The 21,414-nt window shown below is 36.9% G+C and overlaps 1 protein-coding gene across 16 annotated transcripts in view; it reads left to right on the top strand.

Moving 5' to 3' along the window:
- The window catches only part of CASK (calcium/calmodulin dependent serine protein kinase), a 233,893-nt gene that overhangs the window by 199,039 nt on the left and 13,440 nt on the right, over positions 1-21,414 (top strand). For 7 of the 16 annotated variants that reach the window (XM_072994211.2, XM_078390500.1, XM_072994207.2 and 4 more), the window contains 4 exons: positions 5,385-5,453; positions 6,719-6,754; positions 11,739-11,935; positions 13,498-13,613. In XM_072994211.2, the coding sequence (XP_072850312.1) occupies positions 5,385-5,453; positions 6,719-6,754; positions 11,739-11,935; positions 13,498-13,613 (418 nt within the window). The remainder of the gene's footprint in view (positions 1-5,384; positions 5,454-6,718; positions 6,755-11,738; positions 11,936-13,497; positions 13,614-21,414) is intronic. The other 9 variants (XM_072994217.2, XM_072994216.2, XM_072994215.2 and 6 more) reach the window with 3 other exon arrangements.

Genomic DNA, 21,414 nt, shown 5'->3' with positions numbered 1-21,414 from the left:
TTATTGCGGGCTGCCAACGACTTGCAAGCAAGCTTCCTAGCTGCTTGTTTCTGCCCATTGGCTGATTAGGGAGGTTCCTGCATCAAACGGGGATGACCGCCATCACCACCCCGTGATCAACAGGCTTCCCCCCCCCAGTTCACCACCTCTTCGAGGTGGTTTCGACACCCTGGGGTGTCCCAAACAGGTCAGAATTCAGCCCAGGAGACAGAGCTCTGTCCTCCTCCTGCTGTCTCGTCGTGGCAAAAGACCAACACCTCATTTGACTTTATCAGTAACTTGGACCATATTTAGTATTGCTCTATCTGTAAAAAAATATTTTTTTTATAAGAACATGCAGTGCCTTCAGAACTGTACATTTAATAATTCACAAGAAGTGTTAATTTTTACCCGCAACTTTACATACTCCTATAACAATTTGGGGGCATGTGTAATTCAGACTGAGGAGCACTCAACTCACAAATCAGCCCTTCTAACTATATGAAAGCTCACAGAATCACCAGTGCGTTGAGCAACAATACAGAAATAGGGGTGGTGATGTATAAATGTCAAATTCAGTGGTGTTGTGTGTTGGGGGTGTAGAATTTAAACATCTTAGTGTATCTTCAGATCTGATAGATTTTTTGAAGTAAAGAAATCTAGAAGATTTCAGAAAAAAACATATCTCATATCTGTTGTCATTTCATTTAGCTTAAAATACATGTATTTATTTATTACACTTTTATACTACGCTTATGGCTGGATATTATGTATATTATCCAGAATATCTCTCCACCAAATCCAAGTACCTAGCTGACATTGGATTTGCTGTGTCTCTTGGTAATCTCCCTACTTAAAACTAACAGTGTAAGGAGCTAACAATATGCTAACTCACAAAATATGTTGTTTTTGTTTAGTCGTTAAGTCGTGTCCGACTCTTCATGACCTCATGGACCAGAGCACGCCAGGCCCTCCTGTCTTCCACTGCCTCTCAGACCTGGATCAAATTCATGTTGGTAGCTTTAGTGACACTGTCCAAACATCTCGTTCTCTGACGCCCCCTTCTCCTCTTGCCCTCACACTTTCCCAACATAAGCGTCTTTTCCAGGGAATCTTCTTTTCTCATGAGATGGCCAAAGTATTGGAGCCTCGGCTTCAGGATCTGTCCCTCCAGTGAGCACTCAGGGTTGATTTCCTTCAAAATGGATAGGTTTGTTCTTTTTGCAGTCCAGGGGACTCTCAAGAGTCTCCTCCAGCACCACAATTCAAAAGCATCAGTTCTTCAGTGGTCAGCCTTCTTTATGGTCCAGCTCTCACATCCATACATCATTACTGGGAAAACCATAGCTTTGACTATGCGGACCTTTGTTGGCAAGATGATGTCTCTGCTTTTTAAGATGCTGTCTAGGTTTCTTTCATCGCTTTCCTCCCAAGAAGCAGGCGTATTTTAATTTTGTGGCTGCTGTCACCATCTGCAGTGATCAGGGAGCCCAAGAAAGTAAAATCTGTCACTGCTTCCATATCTTCCCCTTCAATTTCCCAGGAGGTGATGGGACCAGTGGCCATGATCTAGGGTTTTTTTATGTTGAGCTTCAGACCGTTTTTTGTGCTCTTCTCTTTCACCCTCATTAAGAGATTATTTAATTCTTCCTCACTTTCTGCCATCAGAGTAGTATCGTCTGCATATCGGATGTTGTTGATATTTCTTCCGGCAATCTTAATTCCGGCTTGGGATTCATCCAGTCCTGCCTTTCACATGATGTATTCTACATAAAAAAGCAGGGAGATAATATACAGCCTTGTCATACCCCTTTCCCAATTTTGAACCAATCATTTGTTCCATATCCACTTCTAACTGTTGCTTCCTGTTCCACCTATAGATTTCTCAGGAGATAGATAAGTGGTCAGGCACTCCCATTTCTTTAAGAACTTGCCATAGTTTGCTCTGGTGCACACAGTCAAAGGCTTTTGCATAGTCAGTGAAGCAGAAGTAGATGTTTTTCTGGAACTCTCTGGCTTTCTCCATAATCCAGCTCGTTAGCAAAAGAATATAGCATAGCCCTAAAGTTACTGTTTTGGAAAAATGAAAAACAGCTTGAAGAAAAGATGATATTGAAAAAAAGGAAGAATGGACCAAATAGTTTTGTTGCTCATCATTAATTTGTCCTAAATCACAGATACCTCCTACTTCCTTCACAGAATCTAACATGTGAGTAAATATGTTTGAACTATGCAGGAGAAAATCCCAGAAAATCCCTCCCTGTCCCTCCAGGTTGTGTGGGGCTATCTTTTTGTAGAAAGCAGATATCAGTATTTTAATTGTATTTGTTTATTGAAATATTCTGCCAAATCCCTCAATATCAGTATTTTTGTATTGGGTAACAATCATACAAATAAATAAGAAGAATAAAATCATAAAGCAGCCGGTGAAAACGGAATAAAATCAGAATCACAAATAAACAACAACAACAAAACTTTATGTGGTCTTTGTACAAAATCCAGAAAGAAAAATATCTCTTTTTTTGAACTATAAAATATTTAAGAGGTGGATTTTCAAGTCCACACAGCCCTTGTTTAAGCTGGTAATTGAAGAGCATGACAAGCTGAGAGGAGACGAGGGAAAGTCCAGAAAATTGGCCTGACTTAATGTTACCATGTCAGGATCTGTGTTAAAGTAATATCCTAGGATGGACATGGCAAACTTGTTTCATATGCTTGAGATGACTGTGTTTCATCTCAGGAAATGTAAGATGATTTGTTTTCCTCCTTCTCTTTTCAAATGATTGTCAATCTCCTAGTGTCCATTTCTTTATGTTAAGGGATATAGCTTCTACTGAACATTGATTTCAGTAAAGGGACACAGTGGCGCATGCCAATCTCGGTATCAGTTGAACTGGATGTATATTAAATTTGGTTGACACTGTAAACAAAATACATCAGTCACAATCACAAATGCACAAGACCAATTTATCAAAAATATAACAAATCTGAGGTGGTTTAAAAGTGTTCTCCATTCCTGAATAGATGACAGGTGAACCTTTTTGAGGGGAGCATTTCAAAGGTAGAGCAACAGAATTGTGAAAGCTCTCTCCTCAACTGGGACCCTCATTCTTTCACACATCCCAAGCAGACACTGTGTCTGATAATGACCCTAGCATATGAACAGGTTCATGTGATAACAGGCAGTCCTTCGGGAACTTGAATCCAAAACATTTGAACGTAACCAGAATACACCTTTGAACAGTTTCTGCAACTTCCATAGATGAATAAACGAATCAACTGATTCAATGATTCGTTTACTTGAGGCACTTGCTCAAGCATCCCATAACACAAGTTATCTGTATAGCATACAAGACAAATATAGCAGTAAAATAAAATATAAAAAATTAAAATGATTGAAACACAGACTTAAATTAAAAGGCCAAGACTGTAAGACACAGGGAATTTTAAAAATCTGGATGAGTAAAACAAGTTTCACATGACACCTAGAAGACCATTAAAATAATAGCAGGTAACATGCTTTGGGATGTAAATTCTGTTACATAGGGAACCATTGACAAAAAGACTGTTTCCATAGTGATTCCCCACCTTTACATCATTGGACAAGGGCAATCAAAACCTGATCTGTGGGGATGAATTGAAATGTCAAGTACACTCTCCTCTGCGTGCTCACCCATTCCCCAGCAGAAGTGCACTTCCCTCCACTGGCTCCTCAATACGATTGCAGCGTATGCTCCCCTCCACTTCCTGCTCCAATGGCTGCCCATTCAAAAGCAGAATTTTTGTCTTAACTTTTTTCTGTAACATAAATAATTTGTTTACTGCAGAAATGGGACTTGAACTTTCTTTTCTGAGGATTGTTATATAGAGTATGTTTTCTATTGAGAAAAGGTAACTAAATATGTTCTGAAGAATTCAGAAAGTCAGACTGTTGATTTTTTTTAAAGAGGCTATGTTTTTTTTCCTTAATGTTTCTCCCAGTACTAATTCTGAAAAGGCCAGTATCATTCTCATACAGTGGTGTCTCAACTTACAACCATAATCCGTTCCAGAAGATGGACGTAACTTGAAATGGTCGTACGTTGAAGCACCATTTCCCATAGGAATGCATTGAAATGTAATTAATCCGTTCCAGCTGAAGAAAAAAATCACCAAAAAAAATCACTGGAAACACAATTAAACCCTTCCAGCTGAGGGGGGGACCAATCAAGCGTGCAAGACCCATTGGAAATGCAGATAAAACAAACAGAGCAGATCGGGAATGCACAGAGAACAAAGGGGGCAGGTCAGAAATACAAAGAAAACAAAGGAAAAAGCAAGGGAAGCATGCAGGACCCATAGGAAATGGGGGGAACCCCCAAAGCAACCAAACTCCCAGAGACCCATCAGAAATGGAGGGAAAGCCAAAAACAACAAGCCCCTCAAGACCCATTGGAAATGTCGAAACCCCACCAAAAAGCAACCAAGACCCATCAGAAATGGGGGGCAACCAAAAAACAAACAACCCCCCAAGACCCATTGGAAATGGAAAAAAACACTCCAAAAAGCAACAAAAAAAACCCCAAGACCCATCACAGCACAGAAACATAAACCCCCCAGCTCAAAACCATGCTGCAAAAACACACAGAACATTTTTTAAAAAGCAGAAGAAAACAGCACCTTACCTTACCAGGCAACCCGAAGCCTTCCTGCAAACACACACACATGCTCTCAGAAGCAGAAGGACGCAGTCCCAAGCCTCCGATGACAATGTGCACACACTAACTGCTGGGGCGAAAGAGCTACGAAGAAGCAGCCTCTTCGCCACCTACAGTTAGCAATTTGAATTTCTCACCTTTTTCCCCTGCCTTTTTCTGTTCGTAAGTGGAAGCTTCCGTCGCAAGTAGAAGCAAAATTTTGCGACCGGAGCTGGGTCGTAACTCAAAATGGTTGTAAGTAGGGACATTCATAAGTCAAGGCACCACTGTATCACTGAGGAAGGAGTATTGGTGTGGTGTGTACATCAGAAAAGCGACACCAGGCATTCCTGTAATGAGTTACAGCCTAAGAAATTTTCTTTTCCTTCCTGAGCTATACACCTGTTCTAAGAAGTAATCTTTTATAATTGATCTTGTAGGGAGAGAAATAAAAATACTGGAAGAATTCAAAAGAATAAAAAGTTTCCATGGCACTTAAGAGAAAGAAGAGACCTTACTAAATTATTTCAAAATAAGCAATTCCACTGAATAGCAAATTATGACAAAAGCAAATTTAATGTAGTAACATTAGGCATTTTAAAATATGAAATTTCTTAAGGATTAAAAAGCACAACAGCGGATTATAGGCCTGTGGATATAACTGTTGGTTTAAATATATCTATTTTTATAGTAGTGTTGTGTGATAATGAACCTTGTGTCTTATTTCAGAGAGATTCCCCCTCTACATCCAGGCAGTCCCCAGCTAATGGCCATAGCAGCATTAACAATTCCATTTCGGTAAGATCTCCAGTTCCAGACAGAGAGTATTCAAATCTTGTGGTGCTCATCTACCATTCCTGTTATAATGACATGTTCAGTGGAAAATTATGTTCAGCAGATAAAATCAAGGCTATTTAGAAGTCTGATTCCCCATTTTCTTTCATTCAAGGGTGTATTCCACAACATAATCTTCTCATTAAAATTTGTTTAATGAGTTGCATCCAACTGTAATGTAAAAAAAAATCACTCATCCCTGAAATATGCTTATTGTGGCCTGCTACACTTATCATTATCTTCATCCTGACTTGCTCAACCCAAAGAAAAAGATTAATTTCCATATTACACTTATGAATGGTGTGTTCAAGCAAAATATTTGCTTAGCAAGTATTTAAGGTTTTTGAGACCTGGACATTTTTTTTATTTTAAAGCTCTCTAGATTGCAGTATTGGTTTCCGCTATCTGAGTTAAGGAATTGGTGTGTCCTCTGCTGTTGTGGTATGTGCACATATTTTGTGAAATATGAGCCTTGCCTGGTTATGGAAAGCAAAACCAACTTTAAACTGCATTTATAAGCCAAGCTATTAACATCACATCTTTAACACAAAGTACTTCCTTTTTAGCTGTATGTTCAGAAATAAAGGTACTATTAAACATAATTGTTGACACTATTATTGTTGATCATTTGTCTCTTTTTCTGTGTATATTAAAAATATTAGAAAGCACCTGTAAAGAATTAATCCTTCATAACTATTTTTGTAACTATTGTCAACACACATTGTTTAATATGGCAAATGGTGTGGATTTTTGCTAACTTTTTATTAATGTAAATATGGATTGTTCTATATAAACTGTTAAAATACTGTAATTAGTTAAGGGAATATTTGGTTTAGAGAAGAAAAAACATGTATAGCTTAGAAGCAGAATACAGTAATATGACTGAGCCCACTAGCTTCCAAAATATAATAACATTTATTGACTTCACTATCCCAATAGGCAAACAATTAGAATATTGAGACTGAGAAAGTGATCCTGGTCTGTTTACAGGTGCTTTTGTGTTGAAGATGATGAATACTTTATTAAAAGCACATTTTTGTCTGCTTAAACTTTATCTGCTTTCTTCAGCTTGCTTCTAAACAGCCTAAGTTTGATTTTTTTCCCCAGTTAAATGATCATTTCTGAAAATATGTTGTTAATTCTTGAAAATTACTTTTTTACTATAATGCTGTTATCTGCTTTCAAAAGAAAATGAAAATTTCTTTTCCTGGGTTGGCTTTATTCTGCAGGACTTGCCATCAACAACACAACCAAAAGGACGACAGGTGAATAGCTATTATCCATGGAATCTCTCCTAATGTAGCAGCTTTGTAGGATTTCCTCCTTTCTCATGTTTGATATCCTGTTATGTGCTGACCTTATTCTGATTTTTTTCCCATTTTTTGTCTTACTCATGTATTTTTCCATTTTGGTTGTTGCCATGGCTGATTCACAATAGTGCTGTTCCCCTGTGCCATGAATTGTAGTTGTAACGTTGTTGTTACTAATAGCAGTTGTTCTTTTTATCATGTGGCATGTCAATATCATCATTCTTGTCAGTGTTGCACTTCATGGTTGTCCCTTGTTGTCCTCGAACTAATCTTTCTGAATTACTTGTACATAGGACCTTTTTTCCAAAAAATCATGCACCCAGGATATTTTTGTGTTAACGAATACTGAATATGTGTACCATACAGTTTGCTCTTCCCTGCCCACATCCTAATTGCTTCACTGTTGCAAGAAAGAGAGTAATTCTTGAAACAAGATCATCAGATGGTTGATCAGGCTGAAACTACACATGACATACATATTATTGCATGTATTTACTTTGTTAAAAAACAAAGAGCAGCCTCTGGAAGCCTTAGTGTCGAGTGAGGAAGTAACTTCACTGCCATTGCTTTTGTATGCTAGAAATTTTTGTGCTCAAAATTACAGTGGTGCCTCGCATTGCGACTTTAATTCATTCCGCAAAAATCACTGCAGAACGAAAACGTCGCTATGCGATATTTAAAAGCCCATAGAAACGCATTGAAACCCCTTCAATGCGTTCCTGTGGGCTTAAAACTCACCATTCAGCAAAGATCCTCCATAGCGCGGCCATTTCCGCTGTCTCTTAAGCGAGGAATCCGTCCCTAAACACACCGGGTGGCCATTTTGTTTCCCCAAGTAGCCATTTTGAAACCGCCGATCAGCTGTTTTAAAATTGTCGCTTTGCGGTGCTTGGTTCCCGAAGCAGGGAACCAAGCATTGCAAAGGGAAATTCCCCCATAGGGAACATCGCAAAGCAATCACATTTGCAATCGCAAAAAATGCATCGCAAAGCGATTTCATCGCTAAACGGAGCGATCGCTACGCGAGGCACCACTGTAGTACCCCTTAAAGCCACTCTTACTCCAACACCACCATGCAGACTGATGTCTTTTTTCTCTGTACGAATAGAAGGAGCTATTGGGAACAATGCAGTTCTATTACCAGCCTTGCATTCAGTATTGCAGAAACTCTTTGGAGGGTAGTGATTTTAAATGAAGTTCGTATAACTTGCAGCTACTAGTTGTCACATGCAGTTTCTGCCTCGCTATACACTTTAAAATTGGTGTAATGTAGCAATTTTGCAGTATTAATCCTACCGAATGGGGAAGGATGTACAGTATAAAACCAGTTTTCACATCATAATTGCTACTGTATGTTATCCACTTAAATACAAATGACAAGTAGAGACTTCAGTTTCAGAAGGTGGTCAGATCAAAGTTAGCACTGCAACAAAAAAGATTATCAACAAGTAAAAAAATACAATTTCTCTGATTCATTTCTATGGGAAAGGTAGTATGGAAGCCTCTCATGTTTAACTATATCATGGATACAGCTAGCATTAAATTGCCTTTCAGTGGGCTGATTAGTGTGCAGCATTAAGCTATGATGTATAATGCCACATACGCAACCAAGTTCCAGCCTGACCAAGATCTTGGATTCATGTACGCCACTGATTCTCAGGGAAAGAGGACTTGACTGGTGTATAGAGAAGCCTGGCTGCTTATTATGTATGAACAAGAGGATGCCGTTACTGCCGTGTTTACCTCAGGTCTTCACAGAGGCATTGGGTTGGCCACAGTATGAAAAGAGTACTAGATTAAGTGGAACTTTAGTCTGATGCCACATTTGTTTGTTTTTTTGGAGCTTGTTTAGAAGTGACCATAATTTGTTTTACAACAAATGTTTTTAACTTATATATAATAATAAGTAAGAGTTGTTTGAAAGTGAAACCAAACACTAGCAAAATCATTTTCACTGCAATGTGAAAGGAAAAGAACTGGAAGAAAGCAAACCTGAGGCTTTGCTCAGCCTTGTTCTCGCTTAAATACATAGTGCTGAAACACTGGTTAGCTCACAGTAACCATGTCCAAACCAACCAGCTGTGATACTGGTGAGAGCAGTACACTTAAGATATTGAATCATAAAATTGTTATATGAATTCTAATTGAGGTAGGTGCCCTGTTAAAATATATAAATGCCTTATCTGCAGCCTTATTAGAGGTTCGTGTGGCAATTTGAAGCTATAACAAGCAGTGCGTAGTTCCCATAATCTTTGGTCCTGTTGTTGATTTACCTAGCTGAACTAGATTTCATTTTAAATATGTGTTCTGTTTCATACAGTTACCAAAATAGTTGAATTAGCAGTGTAATATCATCTCCCTGTGATCTTCATAACATACCTACACATAAAATAGGTGTTACTGGCCATCCTATTTATCTGAAACATCCTGTTTCACTGATAGAATTGTAAATAGGTAGACCTAGAAGGGAATTCTCTCATAAATGAAATTCCTTCTTGAAAGCTTTAAAATATAGAATTGGGAACTTGAGTAGATTGTACACATAAGAGGTAAAGCATTGCAGACTACTTTATTCCTGTTGTTTAATTAAAGTTAGTAAGTCTGTAGAAAGAGAAAGTTCTTTATTTCCTTCTAAGAACTATTATTACTGAAGTTCTATGTTGTGGTGGTCCATTAAGCATACCAGTTCAGTAGTAATTCTTTACTTGTGTATATTCAGGCTAAGATAAACAAAATATATATAATGATAGTCAGAAATCTGTTTTTCATAATATGGCCAAGTATCTCTGTAATCATGATCAAATGGAGATGCACTCATGACACACAAGACTTTATATATGTCTTGTTTTCCACATCAGGTATGTTTTTCAGCAACAGTGAAGTAACATTTCTTGCCTTCATCATGCAAAGCATGTTATTTATACGTTTTTGCAGGTTGTTCTGATTAAGTCAATAAACTGCTTTCTGGGCATAATTCATTTCTAATTTTTCATAGTCAGCACTTAACCTAGGATATTGGGCAATAGGAAAGTGACATGCATGCTTTCATACATTCTCTGCCCTTGATTTGTTTCATACTATCTTCTAAATAAGCAAGCACATTAATTATGGAAATCTGTTCTTCCTGTCTAAAAATTATAGTTGACTTATGGATCAAAGATGACAGTAATTTTCCATATAATGTTATTAGTATTTTCATGTTCCTTTGCAATCTAGTGTTTTGTAATATATTTCCTTCTTTTAAAAAATTCTCTGTCCCTAGAAATCTTATAAATCTAGATTTTAATCCTTACTGCATTGTTCCAGTGCCAGTACTGCCAGTTGCTAGTAAAGGGTAACAAAATACACAGCATTTGTGGCCTGAGTATGATTTCACTGTTATCTGTTCATGAACAAATAATTTAATCAGCTTTGTTCTTGTTATTTTCAAACAACTCTCTAAACTAGGTTCATATATTTTTTTCGTATTTTTATAGAAACGGAGGCTTAGTTAGAAGTGGCCTAAGGCTGCTGGCACACAGTTGATGTATAGTTTTGAACATATTTCCATGTTTCAAATTCAATGTTGTATTCACAAGACTGCACTTAAATTTACCACTTCAGCAAAACTGTTGGATTCTTTATAAAAAATGAATATGTCTAAAAACTAATATTTTTCTAGTGATAGTCTTTGTGATGGTAGATAATGACCAGCATTGCACAAATGGAAGACAGCTTACACAGCAGATTTTCCTCATCCTCTTTGTGGCCTGAAAAGACTTTACTGATGACAGGGCAATAGCAAACATTGTGACATGTATCTCATGTAGCAATAGTGAGAGAAGGAATCAGGCACAATAATCTTGTACCCAATTTTAATTATTTTCCCCTTCCACACTAGCCCAGTAAGATAGTCCACAGTGTTCATAGCATGTGCTCATAAGAAGCTGTACTGAAAGACAAAACATTGAAAGTGTCAGTAATAACTGGAAATAAGATATGTTGCAAATGTACATTTATACCACATATGTAAGGCATGCATAGCTATTTATCCTGTAGCAATTTTTTCTCCTAACCATGGACACAGAAGGAAACTACAAAATTTATTCAAAATGTCAAGTTCTCAAAAGAAAGTTAACTGCATAGGTTACTTTAACATAAGAAAGGTTCAATTTAAGTACATTTTCATTGCTATATACAGATAACGGGAATAATAGAGCTTGGGAATAATGCATTTGATTTAATGCATTAACATTAAAATCATTATTTTTGCATAGGAGGAACACATCTAGTATCTATAAAATAACATTTTGATAGCAATGTTAAAATGTTAAAAACATTGCTTTGAAAATGTACGTTACATACATCAGTTGGCTTGCCCTCTTTAATGCAAGAGTACAAGTTTTATTATTTGTGCATTATCTAATACATTATTTCCAAACTCAGTGTGGTGCATCTTTAATAAAAGTTTAATAGGATTTATCCAACCTGTAGGGTCATTTTAAATTGACATGTATTAAGTCCATGGATAAATGAAATATATGGTACACAGGAAGTTGTTCATAGGTATGTTTCTTGTTTGAGTTCATTATCCTACAGTAATTATGTACTGTGTATATCATTATTGTTAAAATTGTATTAATCATTTAATTAGGAAATATAATTAGTGGCAATTAATTTACAAATAAAATGCAGATCTATACTTCATGTTTTGAGTAACTAGAAATTATATTTTAGTTCCAACAAATACATTATCCAAAAAAAGATTAGATGGCATGTTTCAAGCTATTACATTTTCAACTTTTTAGATTTTTTTCCAGTTATCAATTTCATTACAATACTTCATAACATCTCGGGTTTGATGCAAGTAGTATGTGGTAACTACTTTACTGATCAGCATTTTTCATCTACCAGTTCTAACCATGCTAATATTCCAGTGTCATAAACTCCTGTTTTATAGATATATGTAAGAGCACAATTTGAATACGATCCTGCAAAGGATGATCTCATTCCCTGCAAAGAAGCTGGCATCAGATTTAGAGTTGGTGATATTATCCAGATAATTAGCAAAGATGATCACAACTGGTGGCAGGGTAAACTGGAGAATTCGAAAAATGGAACTGCAGGCCTCATTCCTTCTCCTGAGCTTCAGGAATGGTATGTTGTTTGGCATTCTGTAAAAGTGATACATAGATAATTTTTAGAAAATATGAAATTGGTATATACCTAATATTTTAAACATTTGTTCCCTTCCTGATTTCACAAAAAGAATATTTGATTTAGGCAGCTAGATTGGCCATCTCTATATTAGCATTGAAAATTCCAAAAAAGCCAAAAACAAAAAACCTCTCAGTGAATATAACAAGAAAATGTGTCTAACAGAGCGGTGTTGGAAGCACTTATATTGCTTGGATGTTGTGGTAATGGCATCTAAGTCTGCTGGGATGTAAGAGAAATTTCCTGTTAGAGTAGAGGTGACTTTCTTGGATGGCTAGCTGTGAGAGACTAACAATATGTGCAAAAAAGCAGCAGGACAAGATGTTTCTTTCACTGCCATTACTACCATGCTATGGCTGTCCAATGAGTTCCTATTGCATTTAATTGGATCTAGCATGAGTCTTGTGTTTTTAGTATAATAAGTAATAGAACCTTATACATCTGTGTGAGGAAAGCACTTAGCCTTCATTGTCAGTAGCCCTTAAGGCAGCTTTACTTTATATATCAAGTATTCTTTTCACAGTGCAATCATCAGCAGTCATGAATACCATGAATAGTTTCCCCAGAAAATTGTCGAAGCCAGTAGAATCCACCAGTCTGTGGGAAGGAACAGTTGTAACTGATCCAGAACCCCTGTGGAGACTGTGCAGTACTATATTGGATTTTGGTCTGTCCACATTCAAATATATTGTGGTGATCCACCTAATATCTAAAGCACCTGAAATCAAGCTTTTATGGGACACTAAATGTAGAGGGAGTCTTGCCTTGTCTGCATGTTGGTTTTTGAAGTATCTATGTCCCACTTTTCCTTTAAGAAGCTCAGTGCTCTTAGGAGTGTCCATTTTGACAGTTTATTTCCTGGGTTGCCTATCTAAGGTGCACACAATCACAGTATCAAAATAGTTTACACTTATCTTCAAAATGGAGGCATTCTTTGGCATGTATCAGAGATCACTGCATTGACTACAAGTTGTGGCTGACGTATGAAAAACTAACTGGAACTCATTGGGCCAATGTGATTCAGTAATAGCAGCCATCCAGCTTTTCATAATACACATGAAGTCAGGATTTTCTTCTCTGATTAAACTATGGACATCATATAATTTAGATTTTTTTACAGTTTGCAAGATGCATGCACTACAGGTGTCCCAGAAAAGCTATAGTACCATTCATCAGGACAGACAGTGACCATTGCAACAGTATAGTCTTTTAGAACTGGGGAACCGTCTGACAGTTTCTGTGCTCTGAGAGGAGAAAAGGAATTACCACACTGCTGCTGCTACCCCACATGTTCAATAGTTGCAGCTGACTTTTGAAAGAACCAAGTCTTGATTTGATCTCCAGAGTAACTGCTTCTGGAGTACAAAAAGAATTGGTGTCTTTAAAGGGGTAGTAATTCTCAAAAACCTTTAAAATGCATATAACGCAAAATTACTATCCCTTCATTAAAAAAAGGTGATCTGTAGTAGCAAGCTGACAGTTGTTTCTTCTTCTCTTGCAAGGCGAGTAGCTTGTATTGCTATGGAGAAGACTAAACAAGAGCAGCAGGCAAGCTGTACTTGGTTTGGAAAGAAAAAGAAGCAATACAAAGACAAATACTTAGCAAAGCACAATGCAGGTGAGAAAAATATAATCACTTACAGATTTATTTAACATTGCTACATTATTCATTATTATACACACAAATTTTTGATTTTATTAGTGGTGCTGAAAGAATCAGTTCACTACTAAAAATGTGTACGTTTTAGTGAAATTAAGGCAATAAAAGAAAATGTAATAACAGTGAATCTAGTAGAAGTTACATACAGAAACAATGTTGATATATTGAGGCAAGGTTTGCATCTATATTGGGCAATGTATTGGGGAGTAAGGAACTTAAGTACTCCAAGAATTTGTACCGAAGTATTTTTGCTACAGTACTATACATTGAATTTCCATAACTATTAAGTGTGATGCAGTGGAACTTTAAATAAAGACGTTGCTAATTTTAGTAAGATTAACTTTCTGTCTCTGTGTTAAGATATTGAGTGTACCCTGAATTCCTTCATGACACAACTTCTGTTTGCATAAAGAGATGCTGAATTCCTCCTCACACAAACTCTGTTAATTGTCAAACTGCTGAAATAGTGAAGCATTGTGCAAGTGAAAGGATGCAAGAGAATATTCACATGAGAAAGTTTATGTTAAATTAATATAGTAATTGTATTTTTAATGATTGTATATTTTATATTGATTTTTTATGTTGTAAGCCGCCCCGAGTAGACATGGTCTAGAGCAGGGGTGTCCAACCTTTCACCTTCCCTGGGCCACATTAGAAGATGAAAAGTTCGTTTGGGCCACACATACATTTGGTTTGGGCCGCATGGGGGGGGCAGCCCTAGCCGTCCTCCGCAGCCCCGCTCCAAGCACACTTACCGGCAGCTGCGATCTCAGACAGCAGAGGCTGCCAGCTTCGACTCTGGCGGCTTTATGGGGCTGGGAGGGGGTCCACCTATTGACGGGGACGGCACAATGCAGTCACGCAGCCCCCCGTCCCCTCCCCTCCCACTCCTTCCTTCCTTCCCTTTCTCCCCCTCTACTGTTGTGACATGCCCCGGCCACATTCTGGCCACAAGCGCCGGCAGTGTAACTTGAAATTTTGGAATTTCTTTTAAAATAAAAGGGCCGCATTACGAGCTGACCTGTACATATATAAATAAATGTACTTAGAATACATTTTCTTCTTTTTCCTGCAACAGATTGACATGGCTTTCCCTTCAGAGAAAATTGTTTCAATACAAAAATTAGCTATATATTTTTCATCCTTCGTTATGATTGTAAAGCGAGGCCAAAATTGGAAGAATTTGTTTTCTTAAGAAACTAGGATAGTATCTAGAGATGATACTTATGCAGTGCCATGGTTACAGTTGCACTTTCAGAGAAGACAAGACGAGCAATAGGAAGTGCTGAGGAATTTTGGGTAAACTAAATGTAAAAGTTGTACCCCAAATTTGCCAGCCTTTCATCAGAACTGTAGTTTTCCTACCCTATGAAAATAGTACACTTTTATTTCTTTTAAAAGAGCTGTAAAGGGCTTTCCATTCAAGATATGTCCCAGAACTTAAGATATCACTTGAAAGCCATTTATAGTTCTTCCCCTCTTCTGTTTTACTTATATGCTAATGTAAAAAAGTCTTTTCCCCTGTTTTTATTCAGTGTCTGATGCACAATTATCTTTTTAAGGCCAGTAGAGCTGAAAAAAGGATTAATTCCAAAAGAAATAACACATTAATCGATTTTTAAACTGTTACTTAATATTTGAAACACTTCAGCATAATCTATATGTTCTTGCTTATAAAGCTCCTTTCTTCAGGTTCAAATTTGACTCTTCAACTATAGAAACTCTATTGACCTTTTGAAATAGTCCATTCCAAGCAATATGATAGACATTGACTGATAATTCAAAGAAATACTGCAGAAAGACATATGTTTTGTTCAAAGAATATGAGCCATCATGATTAGATATCTGTTGAACATGTCTTGCTCTCCTGCTCTTCCCTTTCACTGTTGTCCACATTGGTTCAGCAAATGAGGACCAAAACACAACAGATTTGCAGATGCCAAATCTGAAAAATGGCCTTTGGTCATGTCAAGATCGCCTACCCTTCTAACATTTTTCATAGCTTTGCAAGTTGCAGGGTTTACTTTAGGTTTTGTTTGGTTAGTAGTTTTCAAGATGAAACAGGGTTCTCTTGGCATATAGCAGCTATGGAAGTGTTGCTCTGGAGACATAGCATGTTATTACCTCTTGTCCAGACCTGTTTATCTTATCTGTTTTGATTCACTGTAGCAACTTCAGCAAGAATGAGGAGCAGTAGGTGCTGTTTGTTTACCTGATATCTAGCAAACAAACAAATAGCTGGCAGCAGTAGTAAAGAGAAAGGTGAAGCCCACTGAGGAAGAAGGCATACATTCACACTGTCTTTGCCAAACCCTCCCTGCCTCTTGCAAACAGGAGTCAACCAGCTTGTTCAAATCACAATGTGATCCTCACTCTGCCATGCTTGATTATATGCATCACTCCCTTATCTGGCCTTTTCCTCTTCCAGTTGTCACTCCCAATGCTATTCTGTCTTGCATTTTTTATAAACAATGATCTCACCCAGCTTCCTTTGACCCACCCTCTTCTGTTGCCAGTTCCTCTCTCCTTTCCTGGGATTTTGTTTTTCCACTCTTCTGTCCCTAGTCTCTTGTTCTTGCCTGCTCCTTTATAGAATAGAGCAATTCAGCTAATTTCAGTCAGATCTTGGCCTCTCCAGTTTCCTCAGCATTAGGGCAGATTGCGCACTGAGTACTTAGAAGGTTCACCAATATAAAATTAAAAATTATATCAAACCATAAATAGAAAATATGTCATATTTAATATAGGAGGAATAAGTGTTAACTGTTAACTTTGATTTGCAACACAAGTGCTTAGAATCAGTGACATCATGCTCTGATGATTAGCTGAACCACATGTAGATACAGTTCAGAGCTTTTCAGAATTGAATTGTGCAAGCTTTTGTTGAGCTTGCCTGTATATTATAAGCAAAAAAACCCCTCACCTTTATAACTATAATACGTTCTTTGTTATTGAACATATTTTGTTTTAAACACCTAGAAAAGATTTGTGGTAAAAAGCCACAAATATATATATCAACCCCATAGGGAGTTGTCTTCAGGCAGCTGTGGGTTCTGTAAATTCATGTAGATTTGTATTAGCTGGATGGTAGGTATTGAAATGCCTACCATACCAAAAAGTTCCTTGCTGCACTGAACCACAGACCTGTTTAGTGCAGGACTCAGTTCCCATAGAGGCCTGCCTCTTACCTTCAAGAAGCCCACATATGGGATGTTAACTTGCACAGCAACATCTTATTTGTGTTCTCTAGCAATTGACATTCAAAAACACACTGTGGTTCTAGAGATAACAGATATTTACAATGCCTATTGATAATCTTGTCCTCATATGCTTGTTGATTGTTGATCCTCTTTTAAAATCTATTGTATCTATAGTGGAAAACCGCCCAGAATAGTGCATTGCACTAATGGGATAGTTAGTTAGTTAGTTAGTTAGTTAGTTAGTTAGTTAGTTAGTTAGTTAGTTAGTTAGTTAGTTGAAATGAAATGAAATGAAATGAAATGAAATGAAATATAACACACCCAAACTGCTCCTTTTGTAGAACTACAACAATAACAATGAAGATGGGGATGGGGATGGGTGCTCCTCTCTGTGTGTTTTCATAACACCAAGTTGAGTAACACGTAAAAAGAGTTGAAGTCTGGTGTTAGTGAGTTCCATCATCTAAATATATGCTGTGGGAAAGGTAGTCTGTCCTGACTATTTCACCACATGATTTAAGTGGTAACTTTCAGTGCTACCATTATGTGTAGATGCAAGAGGTATTTCTGGCCACTTCATTCACATAATGCATTTTTGCTATGCCCCCTTCTAATATACCTTTTCTTCTAAGCTAAGAACCGTAAACATTGTAACTATAACATATTTATTCCAGCTGCTTTATTATTTGGATTCTTCTTTTTGGTCTTTGTGCATCTGCATATAAATATGTGCCTATTCAGGGCCCCACCACTTAGAATTTCTAGAAGACGAAAGTTTTGATGGTAGCCCCATTCCTGTTATCTACTTTGCATGTGTCAGTGGCCTGCCCCGTCACTTCAACTTTGTCCACTACAGCAGCTACATCTAATATAACTTTCCCCTTTGTTAATATGTAATCAAAAATTCTCCCCATATATCTCTAATCATATTCTTATTTGTCATTCCTTTACTTACTTCAGTATTGCATGTTAACGTGTCCTTAATAGCTATATTCCACACTTCTTTATACCATTCATTTAATTGGAGATCACACTTTCCAATTCTTTGCAATTACAGTGGTGCCTCGCAAGTCTAAATTAATCCGTTCCGCGGTTAATGCCATCTAGCAAAAATGTCATCTTGTGAAGCAAGGTTTCTCATAGAAAGGCATTGACATTTAATTAATGCATTCCTATGGGAGGAAAACTCCTTCGAAAAGACCTTGATGTTGGGAAATTGTGAAGGCAAGAGGAGAAGGGGACGACAGAGGATGAGATGGTTGGACAGTGTCATCGAAGCAACGAACATGAATTTGACACAACTCTGCGAGGCAGTGGAAGATAGGAGGGCCTGGCATGCTCTGGTCCATGCGGTCATGAAGAGTCGAACACGACTAAACGACGACAATGGGGGGGGGAGTCAAAAACCAGGGGGAAAGTTACTTACCAGGTCCAGTAGACCGGGCCCCGCTCCTCACAGTGCTTTGGTAGCCCTGGAACATCCAGAAAAAGAGCACCGAACAGCTGAGAGTAGGCAACCAGCAGAGAAGCAGGAGCCATTTTGGAGAGGCGGCAGCCATTTTGAGGCGGCAGCCATGTGGTCACCTCTCAAAATGGCTGCCCCCTCTCTGCTAGTTGCTGACTCTCATCTGTTCAGTGCTCTGCTCACACAGAGTCCAGCTGTTCTTGGGCTACCAAGGCACCATTTGTCTTGCGAGTTTTTCATCCCATGAGGCATTTGTCTTGCGAGGCACCACTGTAGTAATTTAGCCACTGTTACTAAATTTACAATCAATTCTTTAACTTTCTAATTCCATTGCTTTCAAATATCAATTAAAGCAGTATTTGGTGACATATTCTTAAATTAACTTTAATATTTCATTTATTTCTTTAAAAACCATTTTCCAAAATTTCAATATAAATTCACATTCTGACTACATATGAAAATAAGTTCCCTTCCTGATCACATCTCCAACATAAATTGGAATATTTCTATCTATGCAATTCCGTTTCACTGGAGTTAAGTACCATACTCAAACCAAATTAAAAACAAATATTTTATCCTTACAGACATACATTTTGAAATTCGTGATGTTGCTAGTAAAGTTATATAAAATATAATTAGTAAATTGTGTAATGGTGATTAGAAAGCAAGGATTATTAAAAAGTTCTGATATAAATCTCAGTAATTAAGAGGGTTAGGTTTACTTCATGTTGCTTTATGTTGCATAAAAGAAAATGCCTGTTCTTGCATAGAGATATAAAAAATCCAAACAAAGTGCTTTTGATCCAGCCTTCATCCCTATTGAGGTATTTGCCTGAATGTTTGAATAGTACTATTTGTTCATGGTGGGGAGGGGTATTTATTAAATTAAGTTATAGTTAGGCCTATTTAAATAAATGGAACTTGTAGAGAAGTTAACTCACCAAATCCCCATTGATTAAATAAGCCTTTTCTAGTGTGATTTACTATGATGAGCAACAGGATTTCAGGCATACACGTAAATCCCATTAGTTGCAGTGAAATGAACATATAGTTTTTTTCTTATTGAAATCAGTGGGACTTACTATTTCTTAGTAGAATTATATAATGCCTCAAATTATCTTAAGATTTCTAGTTTGGGAGAAGAACTTGGCCCATTCATAGTGCACAAAGAGTTGTCTGAATATTTATCAAGTTAATAATTTTACTAAAGTAAATTGTAGATAGTGGTATATAAACATTTATGGTGGAGTTAGAGACAGTAGTGAAAAACTGAGATAGTATACCTTGGACACTGGGTATTTGTGTCAGTTTCTTGCTAAATTCTTTGCGCTCTGGGCAATGTAGTATTCTCTTTATCCTTATGGGGAGATGATCAGTCTAAACAGCAATCAATTGTCAATGATAATTGGAAAAGGGCTAGATGATGCCAGGAAAGTTCCTTTTGTCAGATAACAGAAGTAGAGGATGGTTTATTTTCCACAATAATTTGAGAATTCTAGCATAGATATCAATCACTGTACTTAGGTGGTGTTTAAATAACCAAGTTGCTGTTTTTATAATAAAAATGAAATGAGACAGCTGCTAAAATTAACCCTGTCTACCTGAAGTCTCTCATATCCCATTGTTCCACCCCTTTCTTTTAGTATACAGTTCTTGCATATGTATGTGCCTTGCTCCTAAAGTTTAGAAAAGAAATTCCATTTATGAACAGTCAAGTTTTAAAAATCTTGAACATATGTTGTAGAAAGACCAGATATTCATATTTTTAATAAAGAAATGCTTTTTACAGACTTCATATGTAGCCAGATCAAAGTCAGCTAATTTTTTCTGCCTATTTTTTCAATAAGGAATGGATTGCAAATATTTCTCATTTTTTCACAAGTATTCTTCTATCTTAATCCCTATTGATTCAATTTGTCAACTTTGTCATTTGTCATCTATAATTATTTTAGAACTCTTCTAGAAATTATCCTTAAAAATCTATAAACTTTAGGATTCTGTCTTCCAAAATTTTCTTTGAAATCAAAACACTACTACTAAATTCTACTCCTTGGGGATATTTAAAATATGAAGTAAACCTGTACAGGCATATTGTAATATATATAATTGTATTTTCAATCCCCTTTCAATTGTTATATTGGTTCTTTTATAAACACCACACCACAGGCATAAAATATGCTTCCTTTAATAGAAAAAACAGTGATTTATAGAACAGAGCCAATATGTTATAAAAACATGCTTATCATTTAATGTTATTTATTTGCCTTGTGTTTAGAATATTGCATGGTGAAGTTTATTTTGTGCATATACTTTTTATTTTACTAATATATTGAGCCATATTTCAATGACCCCTGTACATTTTTCATGCTGTCTTAATCCCAATGGCCTCTGTGCATGTAAGTAACCTGTCAAGTGACAATGCCTCTTTATTTGCTTCTTACTGTTTCCTTTTAATAATTCCTTTTCTTTATTAGCTAGAAGTGTAGAAGTGTTAAAAAAATCCAATCTGTAAATGTCTCCATGTGCTCCTGAATTTGTGCACATTTTTTTTTCATTTCTGCATGGAAACCTGAAATTATTAGTGATCACAATTGTTTGATTATCAGGCACTTGACTCTGCATGCATCATAGTTAAGGGACGGTTTTCACTAAAGTTTCTTTACTTTCGTTTTGAGAAGTTCTGTGGAACTTCATTTTTTGTTCTATTTATATATGTATTATTTGGAGAGGAGGGAGAAATAAAGCCCAGGTGTTTCCAAAATAAAAAGGGTTTTATGCTACCTTTGATCAAGTTAGGTAGGATATTTGTTTAAAGGAAAATAAACTATTTGCTTTTAGAACTTTATAGAACAAAGACAGTTATTGTGTAAGCTGCGATCTACAGTGGTGCCTCGCTTAGCGATGTTAATCCGTTCCAAAAAAAATCGCTGCTAAACGATTTCATCGCTAAGTGAAACACGGTTTCCCATTGAAATACATTGAAAACCTATTGGAACGGATTGCCATCCTTAAACGAAAATTGCCATAGGAAACATTGCTAAGCGAAACGTGATTCCCCAATTGAAATGCATTGAAACCTATTCAGTGCATCTCA

This window comes from Pogona vitticeps, chromosome 3, assembly GCF_051106095.1.
Source record: "Pogona vitticeps strain Pit_001003342236 chromosome 3, PviZW2.1, whole genome shotgun sequence".
NCBI lineage: Eukaryota > Metazoa > Chordata > Lepidosauria > Squamata > Agamidae > Pogona > Pogona vitticeps.
The sequence above is the reverse complement of the archived record's forward strand: the minus strand, read 5'-3'. Positions and strand labels throughout refer to the sequence as shown.